The sequence below is a fragment of the Aptenodytes patagonicus genome, chromosome 1 (assembly GCF_965638725.1).
Source record: "Aptenodytes patagonicus chromosome 1, bAptPat1.pri.cur, whole genome shotgun sequence".
Taxonomy (NCBI): Eukaryota; Metazoa; Chordata; class Aves; order Sphenisciformes; family Spheniscidae; genus Aptenodytes; species Aptenodytes patagonicus.
In genome coordinates, this window is record NC_134949.1 from 144,509,040 (window position 1) to 144,523,068 (window position 14,029).

The 14,029-nt window shown below is 44.5% G+C and overlaps 1 protein-coding gene across 5 annotated transcripts in view; it reads right to left on the reverse strand.

The window, feature by feature from the left end:
- Positions 1 to 1,320: 1,320 nt before the first annotated feature.
- Positions 1,321 to 14,029, reverse strand: part of SHROOM2 (shroom family member 2) — a 134,769-nt gene continuing 122,060 nt past the window's right edge. For all 5 annotated transcript variants that reach the window (XM_076357804.1, XM_076357796.1, XM_076357830.1 and 2 more), the window contains 2 exons: positions 12,914 to 13,186; positions 1,321 to 4,178 (listed from right to left, as the gene is read on the reverse strand). In XM_076357804.1, coding sequence (XP_076213919.1) covers positions 3,912 to 4,178; positions 12,914 to 13,186 — 540 coding nt within the window. In that variant the 3' untranslated portion in view covers positions 1,321 to 3,911. The remainder of the gene's footprint in view (positions 4,179 to 12,913; positions 13,187 to 14,029) is intronic.

The following is a 14,029-nucleotide window of genomic DNA, read 5'->3' on the forward strand; positions in this document are numbered from 1 at the left end:
TGAATGTGATGTCCAATTTACCACTGCCGACAATTGACAATATACAGTCCAGCACTTTTAAGATGTAATTATTAATTTTTGTAACATCTACTCTGTGGGCAGGTTCCGCCCAAGTATGTAGAAAAAACAATTTATACTCTAAAAAAATCCCACAACTGAGAAGCCCCTAATTAGGACAAACCTATGAACTTCTACAATAAATGACTGGACACCATTAAAATAGGAGTTACTATTCTACCGCGCACCCATCGTAACGCCTTGCTAGCTACTGGATTGCCAACAGACTACTTCAGCTGTAAAAACTAAGACAATTAAGTACACCAGAATTAATCAGCAGAGCTTGATTAGGACAGAACACGGTGAAACGGTGACTCCTTTGAAATCTGAGGGTCTCCAATACCCCAAAACAGAAAATAAAGAGCCTAATTTCAGTTTAAAGAAAAGCAATTTTCTTCCAATTCAAGCAGTACCCTAAACTAGACTGTTACTCCCCTATAGCTGCCATGCTGGATTATACCAAGTGCCCAGGAAAGCAGGCATAAAAAGAGGAGGGTCCACATACATGCTGAGGGAGAGAAGGGGGTGAAAAGCATCATTAGAAGTTTAGAAAAACCCTACAAATACCCAAGTATTTTTCCTTCCCTAACTTCCTTTTCCCAGATAGTTTCTACAATAAAGACCTTCACAGACAATTAATTTCCAGGATGATTTATCAAGCCATAAAACATTATCTGTGGTCACCTCTACAACACATTTGTGCACACTTGACAGTGTTTCCCAGTAAGGCCGAAGATTCCGCAGTTAATCTGAGAACCCCCATTAAACTGAAGTTAAACAGTTTCTGTGGAAGTCTGTTAGAGATGGAGAATTCACAGTGATCTGTTGTTGCAAAAAATCTTGAGAACCACTGACTTCAGATATTTCCATATGAAGTATCATTCTAAACACGGGATGAAGCCAAAACACTGTCACTGCCCAAGTGGAAAAATCTTAACTCCTTCCCCGGTATATACTCTGTAAGTCGTGAGAGACCGATTTATTTTATCCACCTCATAACACGTCTTCCTTTCTGCCCTCTGATACTCACACACTTAAAATACTGAATAGACATGAACGCATTTCTGGTACTTACTTACACTGGGAACTTGAGACTGATCAATTAGGTCAACACGTTAAATAATCCGTGAAAAGACGGCAAGCTACTTCAGAGCATCAGATAACTGGCCTGGCCTTTAAAAGCTATGGGCACCACGGGATGGCTAACACCGCGCCGCAAAACTGTAGGTCTTGACTGTTAAAGCTGCACACAAAAACTAACTCTACATTGAAATATACAGTTTATTTTCCCAAAGTCAAGCAATACCATTTGTCAGTAGGGTAAGTGTTAAGTGTCAGGCAGGAAAACTGTACATTTTCACTCTGGGCTGCAGGATCCAAACAGTTGGAGAAATATAGTGGAAATCGTTCACTATACAAAGAGATCTAGATTTGAGAACAACGTAAGGTGAAGAAACAGCCATCCCCAGGATGCCAAAGGCAAAACATTAGCACCAGATTTTTTCAAAAAGCAACAGTATAGCTATTTACAGATTTACATATAACATTGGGAGGCAGCCATCTTCAGGTTCCAAGGGTGAGAGATTTCAACACAGCTTTAAAAAAAGGAAAGGAGAGAATGGTGTCTACGCAACTGTTCTGTGAAAAGGATAATATATATAGCATTCACAATATTGCTACCTTTTATCAGAAGGATCTAAATCAAAGTACTGTATACAAACACATTGTAATTATATTATTATTCACATTTCACATACACATTTCAGAGTAACCACAATATGTAAAATTTTTAAAATGCCACAGATAAAACAATGCACATTTTTCTCCAAGCTAAAAGACAAGCATAATTTATTTGGGAATTGTTTAGTTTTGGGTTTGTTACGGTTAAGGGATAAGTTTAAGGACGAAGGGATCACTTGTCCTAGGAACATAGCAGCATATAACTGTGAGATGCCAGAGACTACGTTTCTGAACTAGGAGGAAGAAACTAAGGTCAGCTGCAGGTTTTGTGAAATGGTAGCTCCATTTGACCTCAGCAGATACACATCAACATAATTTCATTAAAGATTTGGTCCAGGTATACGAAGTAGTGCACTATAAGGGGGGCAACAGTCCTTTTAACGTTTGCATCTGTCTGTAAAGAAACTGGTTCCGGAAGATTTTTTCCTCCCCAGTTCCCCAACTCGCAAGGAATTCGCTGATCAGCACCTCTCCGGTTCTCTCCCCGCAAAAAAGAGGATTCAGGTAAGGAGGACAGAAAACCTTTTGTGAATGCTGCCACTGCAGGAATAGTGGGAAGAATGATTTTCTCTCTCTTTTCAACACCTAACTACTTGTATTTTCAACCTGCTTAGCTACAGCCTGGCATTCACATCTGCCTCAAAAATGGCTTCTTGCTGGGCAAACCTGTTTGTCTACGGAGATAAATGTCTTCCGTACTACAATGTAAATGGCATATACACAAAGTCATCCAAGACTTTCCTTTGCCTGCAAAACTTTATCTTAACATAGAACTTGTCATTTAGACACTACAGAACTTCTCTGTAGGTATCTGAGCAAGTCAGCATAACCTATTACTGCGCTAAAACATGAGTTAGCACCTCTTTTTAGAGCTACGGGGAAATCACCTGTTATAAGTCAATGGCAGTATTACTAGAACGCAACCAGTAATCTGATACTGTGAACTAGCATCCTCTCATTTATCATTGTGCAATGGAAAAAACAAACAAACAAAACCCACTTATGTTCACAGTTACAAAGCAGAGTTGCTCTGAGTAATGCACAGTATTTACACGGCAGAAGTGTTTATATTGCATTTGGTAGTCTGAGAAAGAGGAAAGAACGAACAGCATTATGTAGGTCAACTTCAGTATAACTTAACTGTCTATATAAAACCATCACAATGTTGAGCAGTCAGAAGAAAAATAGAAGCAGTGTCCTTAGCCTACATTTAGTTTCATAAAGTGTAGCGGTTCTGGGGGAGGAAGAATAAAAACATGCATAAATAGCATAAGAAAAAGGAAATGAGCTTTCTAAATAATTTAGATGAGAAATGTTTTGAACAAAATCAGCACAGTACTTCCAGCCTGTTTCTTAAATCAAGTAAAACTTGGTAAAGAAAATCGCTTGCGTTGCAGTAAGAAGGTGTACAACTATGTCTTGCAAAATAATTTTTAAAAAAATCTTCAGCAAGGTAGCCATTAGGTGATTTGCAAGCTGGTTTAAGAAGTGTTTAACTGAGACTGATTGTAAAGTTATTTTCTGCAAGGGGAAAGTGCCATCCTATATACAGTATTACAAAAAAGTGTCTGATGCCACAGGATCAGAGTGACACTACATTTCAGCAATCTGAATATATTAGCTATAAGATGCACGCTTCCCCTATTTAATGTGTCTTTAAAAAAAAATAAAAAGCCACTAAATTTAGAGCTTCTAAATTTGTGTGCATTCATAAATTGCTGTTGGGTTTCCCAGCAGTCTGTACAGCATCTGAACATAAAGAAAGTATACAACCTATTCTAAAAAACGTTGTTTGCATGCACAACTGCCACAGACTTTCAGCTTACTGAGCAGAAAGATTAAGAGTCTATCCTTTTCTGTGGAGCTGTCTGTAAGTTAAGCAATGAGAAACAGCTGTAGAGTCCAGCAATAAAAATGTGTTCTAAAAAATTAAATACATCATCCCAAAAAAATGAAGGAGAACATTATTGCTGTTGAGAGCTATTTTTCTCTTGTGCACTTGCTTCTCTACGGGACACTCTACAGACAAGCCAAGATACTCATTTGTATGCTTGGAAACTCCCCATCCCTTCCTTCTTTCCCATTTTTCACATCCTTGGTCGGACTCAGTCCTCTTATTTGAGCCGTTCAGGTTGGAGGCTATCGGTCAGACACTTCAGTTGCTCTTCCCCCAGCTTGATCTTGTCCTCAAGCTCTCGCTGCTCGATGATAAGGGCCGACTTCATTTTCACAAAGTGCTCATAGTCCGCTAAGTTCTCCTCACTCAAGTAGTTCGCCAAAATGTCAAAGACAATGCGCTCTCGACGATCCAGGTTTTCCTTCAGTTCTTTTGCATCTTCGTGTTGCTGGGTCAGCAGCTTCTGCTTCTCTACCAACGTCCGCTTAGGAGAAAAGAAAAACAGTTAAAAATTCACTGGGTTCACCAGGCTGGGACAACAGCTTCAATGTTTAAGTCTCAAGTTTGTTTTATCTGCAAAGACAAAGACTTTCCTGAATACTTAGAGAGGTGGAGTAAGATTGCTCCTTAACGTGTCGTCTAATAAAATGCATTAACAAACAGGAAAAAAATGTAGTGAATCGATGAAAGATGCACCATTAATTTCTATTGGCCTCAACAACAAGAACTTCAAAGACTACTTTACTATTTAATAGTTCAAAACAGTTATATAAAATACAGTTGCCTTTGAGAAACATCCAAGTTCTCCAAAGTAAGGCTTCACTCAGCCACAACTTACATCTTCAATACACAGCACCAAACTTCCACACTGAAACAGCTGTGGTTAGAGAACCCACAAACAGACTAATTAATGGAGCAATATGTTCTTATATGTTCCTGACACTATGGTATTTCACGGTTCTGCTGCAATCCACATGGCTTCTCCATGAGACGCGAAGTCATGTGGTCTTAAGATAGGAGCAAGAGCTGGGGCAAGACAATAGGAGGGAAGTAAAAAAAAAAAAAAAAAAAAAAAAGCATCATCTTCCCAAAAGGGCTGTAAACTTCCTGCTTCGTGCCCTCATAAGAGACAAAATAGGAAAAAGGGAGGTTGAACAGAGAAACACACAAAGAAAGAGGACAGGAGCTATATCCCATTCACACAAATGTACAAGCATGAAGAGGGAGGTACATCTCACCCAACTTCACCTGTCTACTCAGTAGACAGCCACACTCAAATCACTCAGCTACACGCCTTTAGCAGTATATGGAAAGAAACAGGAGCATTATTAATCTGACCTATTTCAGATGTCTGCCTACAAGTGATTGCCTTTTTCCAGCAACAGAGTGTGCGTTCTGGTTTCGGTTGGGATAGAGTTAATTTCCTTCCTAGTAGCTGGTACAGTGCTGTGTTTTGGATTTAGGATGAGAATAATGTTGATAACACACCAATGTTTTAGTTGTTGCTGAGCAGTGCTTGCACTAGTCAAGGACTTCTCAGCTTCCCATGCTCTACCGACCGAGAAGGCTGGAGGTGCACGAGAAGCTGGGAGGGGGCACAGCCAGGACAGCTGACCCAAACTGGCCAAAGGGACATTCCATACCATGTGACGTCATGCTCAGTACATAAACTGGGGGAAAGCTGGCCGGGGGGGGCCGCTGCTCGGGGACTGGCTGGGCATCGGTCGGCGGGTGGTGAGCAATTGCATCGTGCATAATTTGCTTTGTATATTCTTTTATTATTATTATTATTAGGATTTTATTTTATTTCAATTATTAAACTGTTCTTATCTCAACCCACGAGTTTTCTCACTTGTACTCTTCCGATTCTCTCCCCCATCCCACCGGGGCGGGGGGAGTGAGCGAGCGGCTGTGCGGTGCTCAGTTGCCGGCTGAAGTTAAACCACGACAGTATGGCTGGCCTACTCTGATGTCAAGAATTCCTGCACAGACTTCTGAACTTAAAAAGTGCCCCTAAGAGGTACCACTCCATAACTGTTAGCTTTGCTTCAGAGATGAATTTTCTTTGAGAACCTATGTCTTCACATAAACCACAGTCTGTTCGAATAAATGTATCAATTTTTTTCATTTGGACTTTATGTTAAATCACACATGCTGTAACAAGCCTAAAGGATTTACAGAAAAGTGTTTTTCTAGACTACAAAATAGAGTACTTTCAAGATAGAAGTATGAGACAAAGGGGGATACAGACCAGCAAGCTTTAATAGACCTATTTGTCAGAGCTGCAAACGTATCCTGTGCTGCCTCTTTTTCTATAGACAGCACCAGAGGGTGAAACGCTTTGACTTGCGCTCTCGATGTACTTAAAATACACAGCCTAGATTAACTCAGGATTCAAGACAACTACGGAAGACAAGTCACAGAAATCACACATTATTAGAAAAACCACAGTTTAATCTTCCTTTGAGCTTATGCCAGGGAAAAAAAAATCCTACCGCAAGTTGCAAGCAGAACTATCTGCTGCAAAGAGATGGAAGTACTGTTCTCCTAAATTCACCGGGGGAACTAGCAGCCAAGCCCAAACTCGGGAGCGTGGCTACACCGCTCCCCAGGGCAGCCTTGCAGCTTGTGTGTATGCCGAGAAACAGAAGAAGAATTAGACAGAATGTGATGAACACAAGAGGGCATGTATCAACCAGCTGGTAGCTCAATGGTAGAGGTACCCGCCTAACCTTGGGATGAAATAGCTCTGTTTTTCAAGCCATTTGCTATCCCTGTCAACAGACAGAAGAACAATCAAATGTTTAGTCCTTCATAACAATTCCTGAGATTGAAGTTGTATGGTTTCTTCTTACCAAGCCTATGGCACGACTTTAAGATGAACATGAGTAACCTGGCAGTTTAAGGAAAGTAAACACTACTTTTGTTACAAACTTTGCATGACACCTTAATCCCTCTGCCCTTGTGGAGATTTAGGGAATACCTACGAGTAGTGGGATGCAGAAAGGTAGAAGGCAAATGAGAAGCCTCTTGAATTTGCTTTTACCTCTGTCAAAGACAACTGACACTAGAAAGCCTGTTTTGAAGGGTAAAGTGAAACACACTGTAGCAGGCTCGACACCATTCTTGAGGAGGTTCTCTAAGCAATGGGTAAATGACTCACCAGGCCTAAAGGTGTCAATGATATCAGATGGTTTCATCTGACCGACTTCAGCCAACCAAAGCCAAGCAGAGTGCAGAAGGGGTTTTTTGCAGTTAACAGTGATCTGAAGCCCCAGCCAAACACAGGCCATCTGAAGCTCCTCTGATGGAACAATCTCTGGCTCTTTCTATTGAGAGTCTTTCTCAAGAATTGTTTGCTGTTTTGAACCACAGCCATATGAAGAGGGACTCCCTCCATGTATTTGACTTACCAGCATCCAGTTCCTAACTACTCTCCCTGGCACTTAGAATCATAGAATCACTGAGGTTGGAAAAGACCTCTAAGATCACCGAGTCCAACCGTCAACCCAAGACCACCATGTCCTAAACCATGTCCCTAAGTGCCTCATCTACTCGTCTTTTAAATACCTCCAGGGATGGGGACTCCACCACTTCCCTGGGCAGCCTGTTCCAATGTTTCACCACTCTCTCAGTAAAGACATTTTTCCTTACATCCAATCTAAACCTCCCCTGCCGCAACTTGAGGCCATTTCCTCTCATCCTATCACTTGTTACTTGGGAGAAGAGACCGACACCCACCTCGCTACAACCTCCTTTCAGGGAGTTGTAGAGAGCGATGAGGTCTCCCCTCAGCCTCCTCTCCTCCAGGCTAAACAACCCCAGTTCCCTCAGCCGCTCCTCATAAGACTTGTTCTCCAGACCCCTCACCAGCCTCGTTGCCCTTCTCTGGACGCGCTCCAGCACCTCAACGTCCTTCTTGTAGTGAGGGGCCCAAAACTGAACACAGTATTTGAGGTGCGGCCTCACCAGGGCCGAGTACAGGGGCACGATCACTTCCCTACTCCTGCTGGCCACACGATTTCTGATACAGGCCAGGATGCCATTGGTCTTCTTGGCCATGTGGGCACACTGCCGGCTCATGTTCAGCCGGCTGTCGACCAACACCCCCAGGTCCTTCTCTGCTGGGCAGCTTTCCAGCCACTCTTCCCCAAGCCTGTAGCGCTGCATGGGGTTGTTGTGGCCGAAGTGCAGGACCCGGCACTTGGCCTTGTTGAACCTCATACAATTGGCCTGGGCCCATCGATCCAGCCTGTCCAGGTCCCTCTGCAGAGCCTTCCTACCCTCGAGCAGATCAACACTCCCGCCCAACTTGGTGTCGTCTGCAAACTTACTGAGGGTGCACTCGATCCCCTCATCCAGATCATCGATAAAGATATTAAACAAGACCGGCCCCAGTACTGAGCCCTGGGGAACACCACTCGTGACCGGCCGCCAACTGGATGTAACTCCATTCACCACAACTCTCTGGGCCCGGCCGTCCAGCCAGTTTTTGACCCAGCGCAGAGTACACCTGTCTAAGCCGTGAGCCGCCAGCTTCTCGAGGAGAATGCTGTGGGAGACGGTGTCAAAGGCCTTGCTGAAGTCCAGGTAGACCACATCCACAGCCTTTCCCTCATCCACTAGGCGGGTCACCTGGTCATAGAAGGAGATCAGGTTGGTCAAGCAGGACCTGCCTTTCATGAATCCGTGCTGGCTAGGCCGGATCCCCTGGTTGTCCCGCTCATGCCTTGTGAGCGCCCTCAAGATGAACCGCTCCATAATCTTCCCCGGCACCGAGGTCAGGCTGACAGGCCTGCAGTTCCCCGGATCCTCCTTCCGGCCCTTCTTGTAGATGGGCGTCACATTGGCAAGCCTCCAGTCACCCGGAACCTCCCCCGTTAACCAGGACTGCTGATAAATGATGGAGAGCGGCTTGGCGAGCACCTCCGCCAGCTCCCTCAGCACTCTCGGGTGGATCCCATCCGGCCCCATAGACTTGTGAGCATCCAGGTGGCGTAGCAGGTCATTGACTGCTTCCTCTTGGATTATGGGGGGTTCATCCTGCTCGCTGTCCCTGTCTTCCAGCTCGGGGGGCCGAGTACCCTGAGGAGAACTGGTCTGCCTGTTAAAGACTGAGGCAAAGAAGGCATTGAGTACCTCAGCCTTTTCCTCATCCTCAGTGACAATGTTCCCCCCTGCATCCAATAAAAGATGGAGATTTTCCTTGGCTCTCTTCTTGTCATTAATATATTTGTAAAAACTTTTTTTGTTGTCTTTAACGACAGCGGCCAGATTGCGTTCTAGCTGGGCTTTTGCCTTTCTCATTTCTTCTCTGCATGACCTAACGAGATCCCTGTACTCTTCTTGAGTTGCCTGCCCCTTCTTCCACAAGCGGTAAACTCTCCTTTTTTTCCTGAGTCCCAGCAAGAGCTCCCCGTTCAGCCAGGCCAGTCGTCTTCCCTGCCCATTCTTCTTACGGCGTACAGGGACAGCCTGCTCCTGCGCCATTAAGACTTCCTTCTTGAAGATCGTCCAGCCTTCCTGGACCCCTCTGCCCTTCAGGACCGTCTCCCACGGGACTCTCTCAACCAACGTCCTGAACAGGCCAAAGTCTGCCCTCCGGAAGTCCATGGTTGTGGTTTTGCTGCCCCCCCTCCTTACTTCACCAAGAATCGAGAATTCTACCATTTCATGGTCGCCAAGCCCAAGACGGCCTCCAACCACCACATCTCCCACCAGTCCTTCTCTGTTTGTAAACAGCAGGTTGAGCGAGGCACCTCCCCTGGTAGGCTCAGTTACCAGCTGTGTCAGGAAGTTGTCTTCCACACACTCCAGGAACCTCCTAGGCTGCTTCCTCTCTGCTGTGTTGTATTTCCAGCAGACATCCGGGAAGTTGAAGTCCCCCACGAGAACAAGGGCTAGCGATTGAGAGACTTCTGCCAGCCGCTTACAGAACGCTTCATCCGCCCCTTCATCCTGGTTGGGTGGTCTATAACAGACTCCCAGCAGGATATCTGCCTCGTTGGCCTTCCCCCTCATCCGTACCCATAAACACTCAACCGTATCATCATCACAATCGTTGAGCTCTAGACAATCGAAACACTCCCTAACATACAGGGCCACCCCACCGCCTCTCCTTCCTCGCCTGTCCCTTCTGAAGAGTCTATAGCCATTCATTGCAGCACTCCAGTCATGAGAGTCACTGTCCCTAGTCTTGCAATAACAGGTCTTGTGGGTCTAGGCACTTGATCATACCTGTGGACTGCTGGTTCAGTGCTTTAGGGTTCTCAACACACTCTAGCTTTGATTGATAAGGAAAGTAAGGAGAAGACACTGGTCTCACTGTGTGGAAGGAAGGGGGCTGGTAGCTATTTCAGATGAAGCCCCTTTCAGAAGCTAAAGTTGAAATACCTGATACTGTTCCTTGTGGCAAAAGAGACCTATGACAGAGCATCTAATAGTCAGAATATTAATTCAGCAGTGATTATTTGCCTGCTGACAGACTGTTTATTTAGAAAGTCTGCTGAGCAGCTGGTGGTTCCTAGAAAGTGGAAAACTATCAGTAGTGTTTATTAGACAACATCAGCTTAAAAAAAAAAAATTAAAAAAAAAAAAAAATCAGTGATCACTAGGGATATGATCCCCAGGGATGGAAGTAACCTCCCCTGTTTTGTTTATACGGCACATTAGTAGTACACCAAATATCATCATGTGACCTACAAAATACAAAAGGACAACCAAAAAAGCCACACGCACCAGTCTAAATTCAAAGAAATGGACATGTAACCCTACATGCATTGTATTTATAGTCAAGGTACCTGGGGACTTGGATCCATCTGAGAAGCATCTCTGACTGACACTTTCAGATATATTTCTGATGTTATTATGGAAAGACTTTGGTGTCAGTGCATGAGAAGATGAATGGGGATTAAAATATGTCAGGGATTTGGATTTCTGTCAGTCTAAATTTGACAGCAGAGCACACAGACAATTTCTGACTGCCCTTACTACAGCACCTACTCACCTCCTTCCTTTTCCACACGTAGTCAATAAGCTATTTTTATCACAGCTCTCAAACTGTGTTTCCTATGCTCATATCATCTGGTAGCGCTTTCCCCAACTCACACTCCTATCTTTGAGCCCATTAGGCAACTGCAACCACATTTAGAAAAAAGAAGTCTAAAGAAGGATTAAATTTCTTTAAGTTTCAGAAGCTTTGATCTGCCCTCCAATAAGCTGTCAAATACCTTCCCTTCACCTCAATCAGAAAGGGGTCTGGGCAGCCATTAAACAAGTATGTTTGGCAGCAGCTAGGGCCAAAGAGCAAAAACACAGCTTCAGACTAGTCCCAGCACTTACAGGTTCTTATTGGTGAAACAACGGAGCACACTGAAGAAACACAACGTGAATTTGTTGACACACCTGAGGGACAGGATGCCATCCAGAGGGACCTGGACAAGCTGGAGAAGTGGGCCTGTGTGAACCTCATGAGGTTCAACAAGGCCAAGTGCAAGGTCCTGCCCCCGGGTCGGGGCAACCCCCGGTATCAATACAGGCTGGGGGATGAAGGGATTGAGAACAGCCCTGCCGAGAAGGACTTGGGGGTACTGGTGGATGAAAAGCTGGACATGAGCCAGCAATGTGCACTCGCAGCCCAGAAGGCCAATCGTATCCTGGGCTGCATCCAAAGAAGCGTGGCCAGCAGGTCGAGGGAGGTGATTCTGCCCCTCTCCTCTGCTCTGGTGAGACCCCACCTGGAATACTGCGTTCAGCTCTGGAGCCCTCAGCACAAGAAAGACACAGACCTGTTGGAGCGGGTCCAGAAGAGGGCCACGAAAATGATCAGGGGGGTGGAACACCTCTCCTATGAAGAAAGGCTGAGAGAGTTGGGGTTGTTCAGCCTGGAGAGGAGGCGGCTTCGGGGAGACCTTATTGCAGCCTATCAGTACTTAAAGGGGGCTTATAAGAAAGATGGGGACAAACTTTTTAGCAGGGCCTGTTGCAACAGGACAAGGGGGAATGGCTTTAAACTAAAGGGGGGTAGATTTAGACTAGACCTAAGGAAGAAATTTTTTTACGCTGAGGGTGGTGAAGCACTGGCAGAGGTTGCCCAGAGAGGTGGTGGATGCCCCATCCCTGGAAACATTCAAGGTCAGGCTGGACGGGGCTCTGAGCAACCTGATCTAGTTGAAGATGTCCCTGCTCATTGCAGGGGTTTGGACTAGATGACCTTTAAAGGTCCCTTACAACCCAAACTATTCTATGATTCTATGAATCCACAGCCTGTGGAAAAAATTCTGTTACAACACTTCGGTGGACTGCTGGCATTTCAGTCCACAGCTGCAAGCCAAAAATCCCACTTCACATTCATTTAACTGTAGCAGCTAAACTCACTTGACACATACCCACCCGCTGCCCTCTCTCTTTATTTTATTTATTTTAGCCTTTAAGTTTCGCACATGTCTACATCTCTTCTTTGGTGCATATCTGTATCGCTAGATATCTCCTTCCCAGCTAAGGCCTGATGGGATTTGGAGCTAAACAAAGTGCTGCCAGCAGAGGTGGGATCCATCAGGTAAGAGCACCTTGAACACTCCTGAAATTTTTACATCTGCTGGGATTCCTCCACATCACTACCAAGCTATTCTGCTTGGGTAAAACATGTTTTCTATTGAAAAAATTATTTTTGCTATGCCTCCCTCCTGCCCCCCCCCCCCCTTTTTTTTTTTTAAGACTTGTCCTTCTGTCATTTCTTGCTCTTGTTCCTTGCTAGGCATTGTGGAGGAAGCTGTAGTAGATGAGAAACATTTTCTTTGTAACAACCTTACAGATTTTTATCAAGATCCTTGATGAGTATGAAGAAGTCTAAGCTTTCTGTATTACAGCACAAAGTGAAACTCCTTTTCCCATCTTGAATTGTTAAGAGTATTTTTGTTTGCCTCCTTTTTATGCTCTTATCAGTAGTTCCCCTCTTTCTTTAAACTTCTGCTAAGAAGTCTGTTTTCCAGTATGTTGCACCCCAAAACACCACTTTTTCTCAGCAAGCCACTTGTAGTTTCAGTATTGCAAGCAAAAGCAAGGCAAAAAGTTTTAAGAAATCTAAAGAAAATGGCCTTATGAGATTTATCCATTCACTATCCCTCATCTTGAGCTCTGCAATTTAGATAAACAAAACCAAGCAAAAACCCCCACACCAGGTTCACTAAATGCAGTGATATTATTATTGGCCTTTCTCACCCGTTCTTCTGGAGAGGTATTTTCATCCAGGTTATTAAGGGCATTTTCCACCCGGGCCAGACGACCTGATAGTGACAGCAGGAGGTTGACCACTTTGTCAAGGTCGCCGATAAACATCTTGAATTTGTCGAACTCATTTGGTTTGCAGACTTCTTTCACAATGGCCTCTACCTCCTCCCCCAGTATATTGTTTGCTTGGATGTCTTCCAGAAGTGTCTCCCGTGCTTCCCTCAGCACCTGCAGCTTCCTACTGATGCTGTCAATAAGTTCTTGCTGTGGAAAATAAAGGGGATGAGAATTTATTAGCACTACTGCATTTTTCCCCACTTCTGAAAGTCATGTCAGAAATCTAGGATTTTAATACATTGAAACTCCCACGTGGCTTTGACAATGACTGCGTTACAAATAAATATATGCCTAAGTATATGCCTAAGGTCTATACCTCTGGATTCTAAGGTTCAGGATGTAGGTCTACAATGCTCAGCTTGAGACCTGTGTTAAAGCAATTTACCTTTGTGGCAAAAGATGAAGGACTCCCCCCGCCCCGCCCCAGCAAGCATTCCTGCTTCTTCTTTGAACAGCTTCAAAGCCTGCCATGGAGCAGCATAAAGTACAGTGCATCCTTTTCTCTCTAAATACCAGGTCCGTAATACCTTTCTGAAGAGCTACACTTAGGAAGATAAACAGTACCAGGAAAACAATCCTGTATTTTCCACATGATGCAGTTAAAACTAGGGCACTGCCTACCTTTTTCTTCCTTTCTGCATAATATTAACATCCCATAGTAGTCCTTCCACTCTCAGAAAATCTTAGTGTTAACACTGCCTTACAACATTTCTGTAGGGAAATCATCATCCCCGTGGGACAGAAGAGGGAACAAAATCTACTTCTGTATTGTACAAAGCAGCCCTGTGCGAAGCTGTGCAAAGTAGCTCTGCTAAAGGACCAAACAAGCATCTTTGGCTGTCACTGTCCTATGCCAGGTGAATATACCACCTCATCTGCAGTCTGTCGGGCTTTCTCTAGTATAATCCCCCATTGCCTGGTACGCACATGCCCTGGCTTAGAAAAAGCACGTCAGGTGCATCGCCAGCAGAGCCAGACTGAGAACCCAGA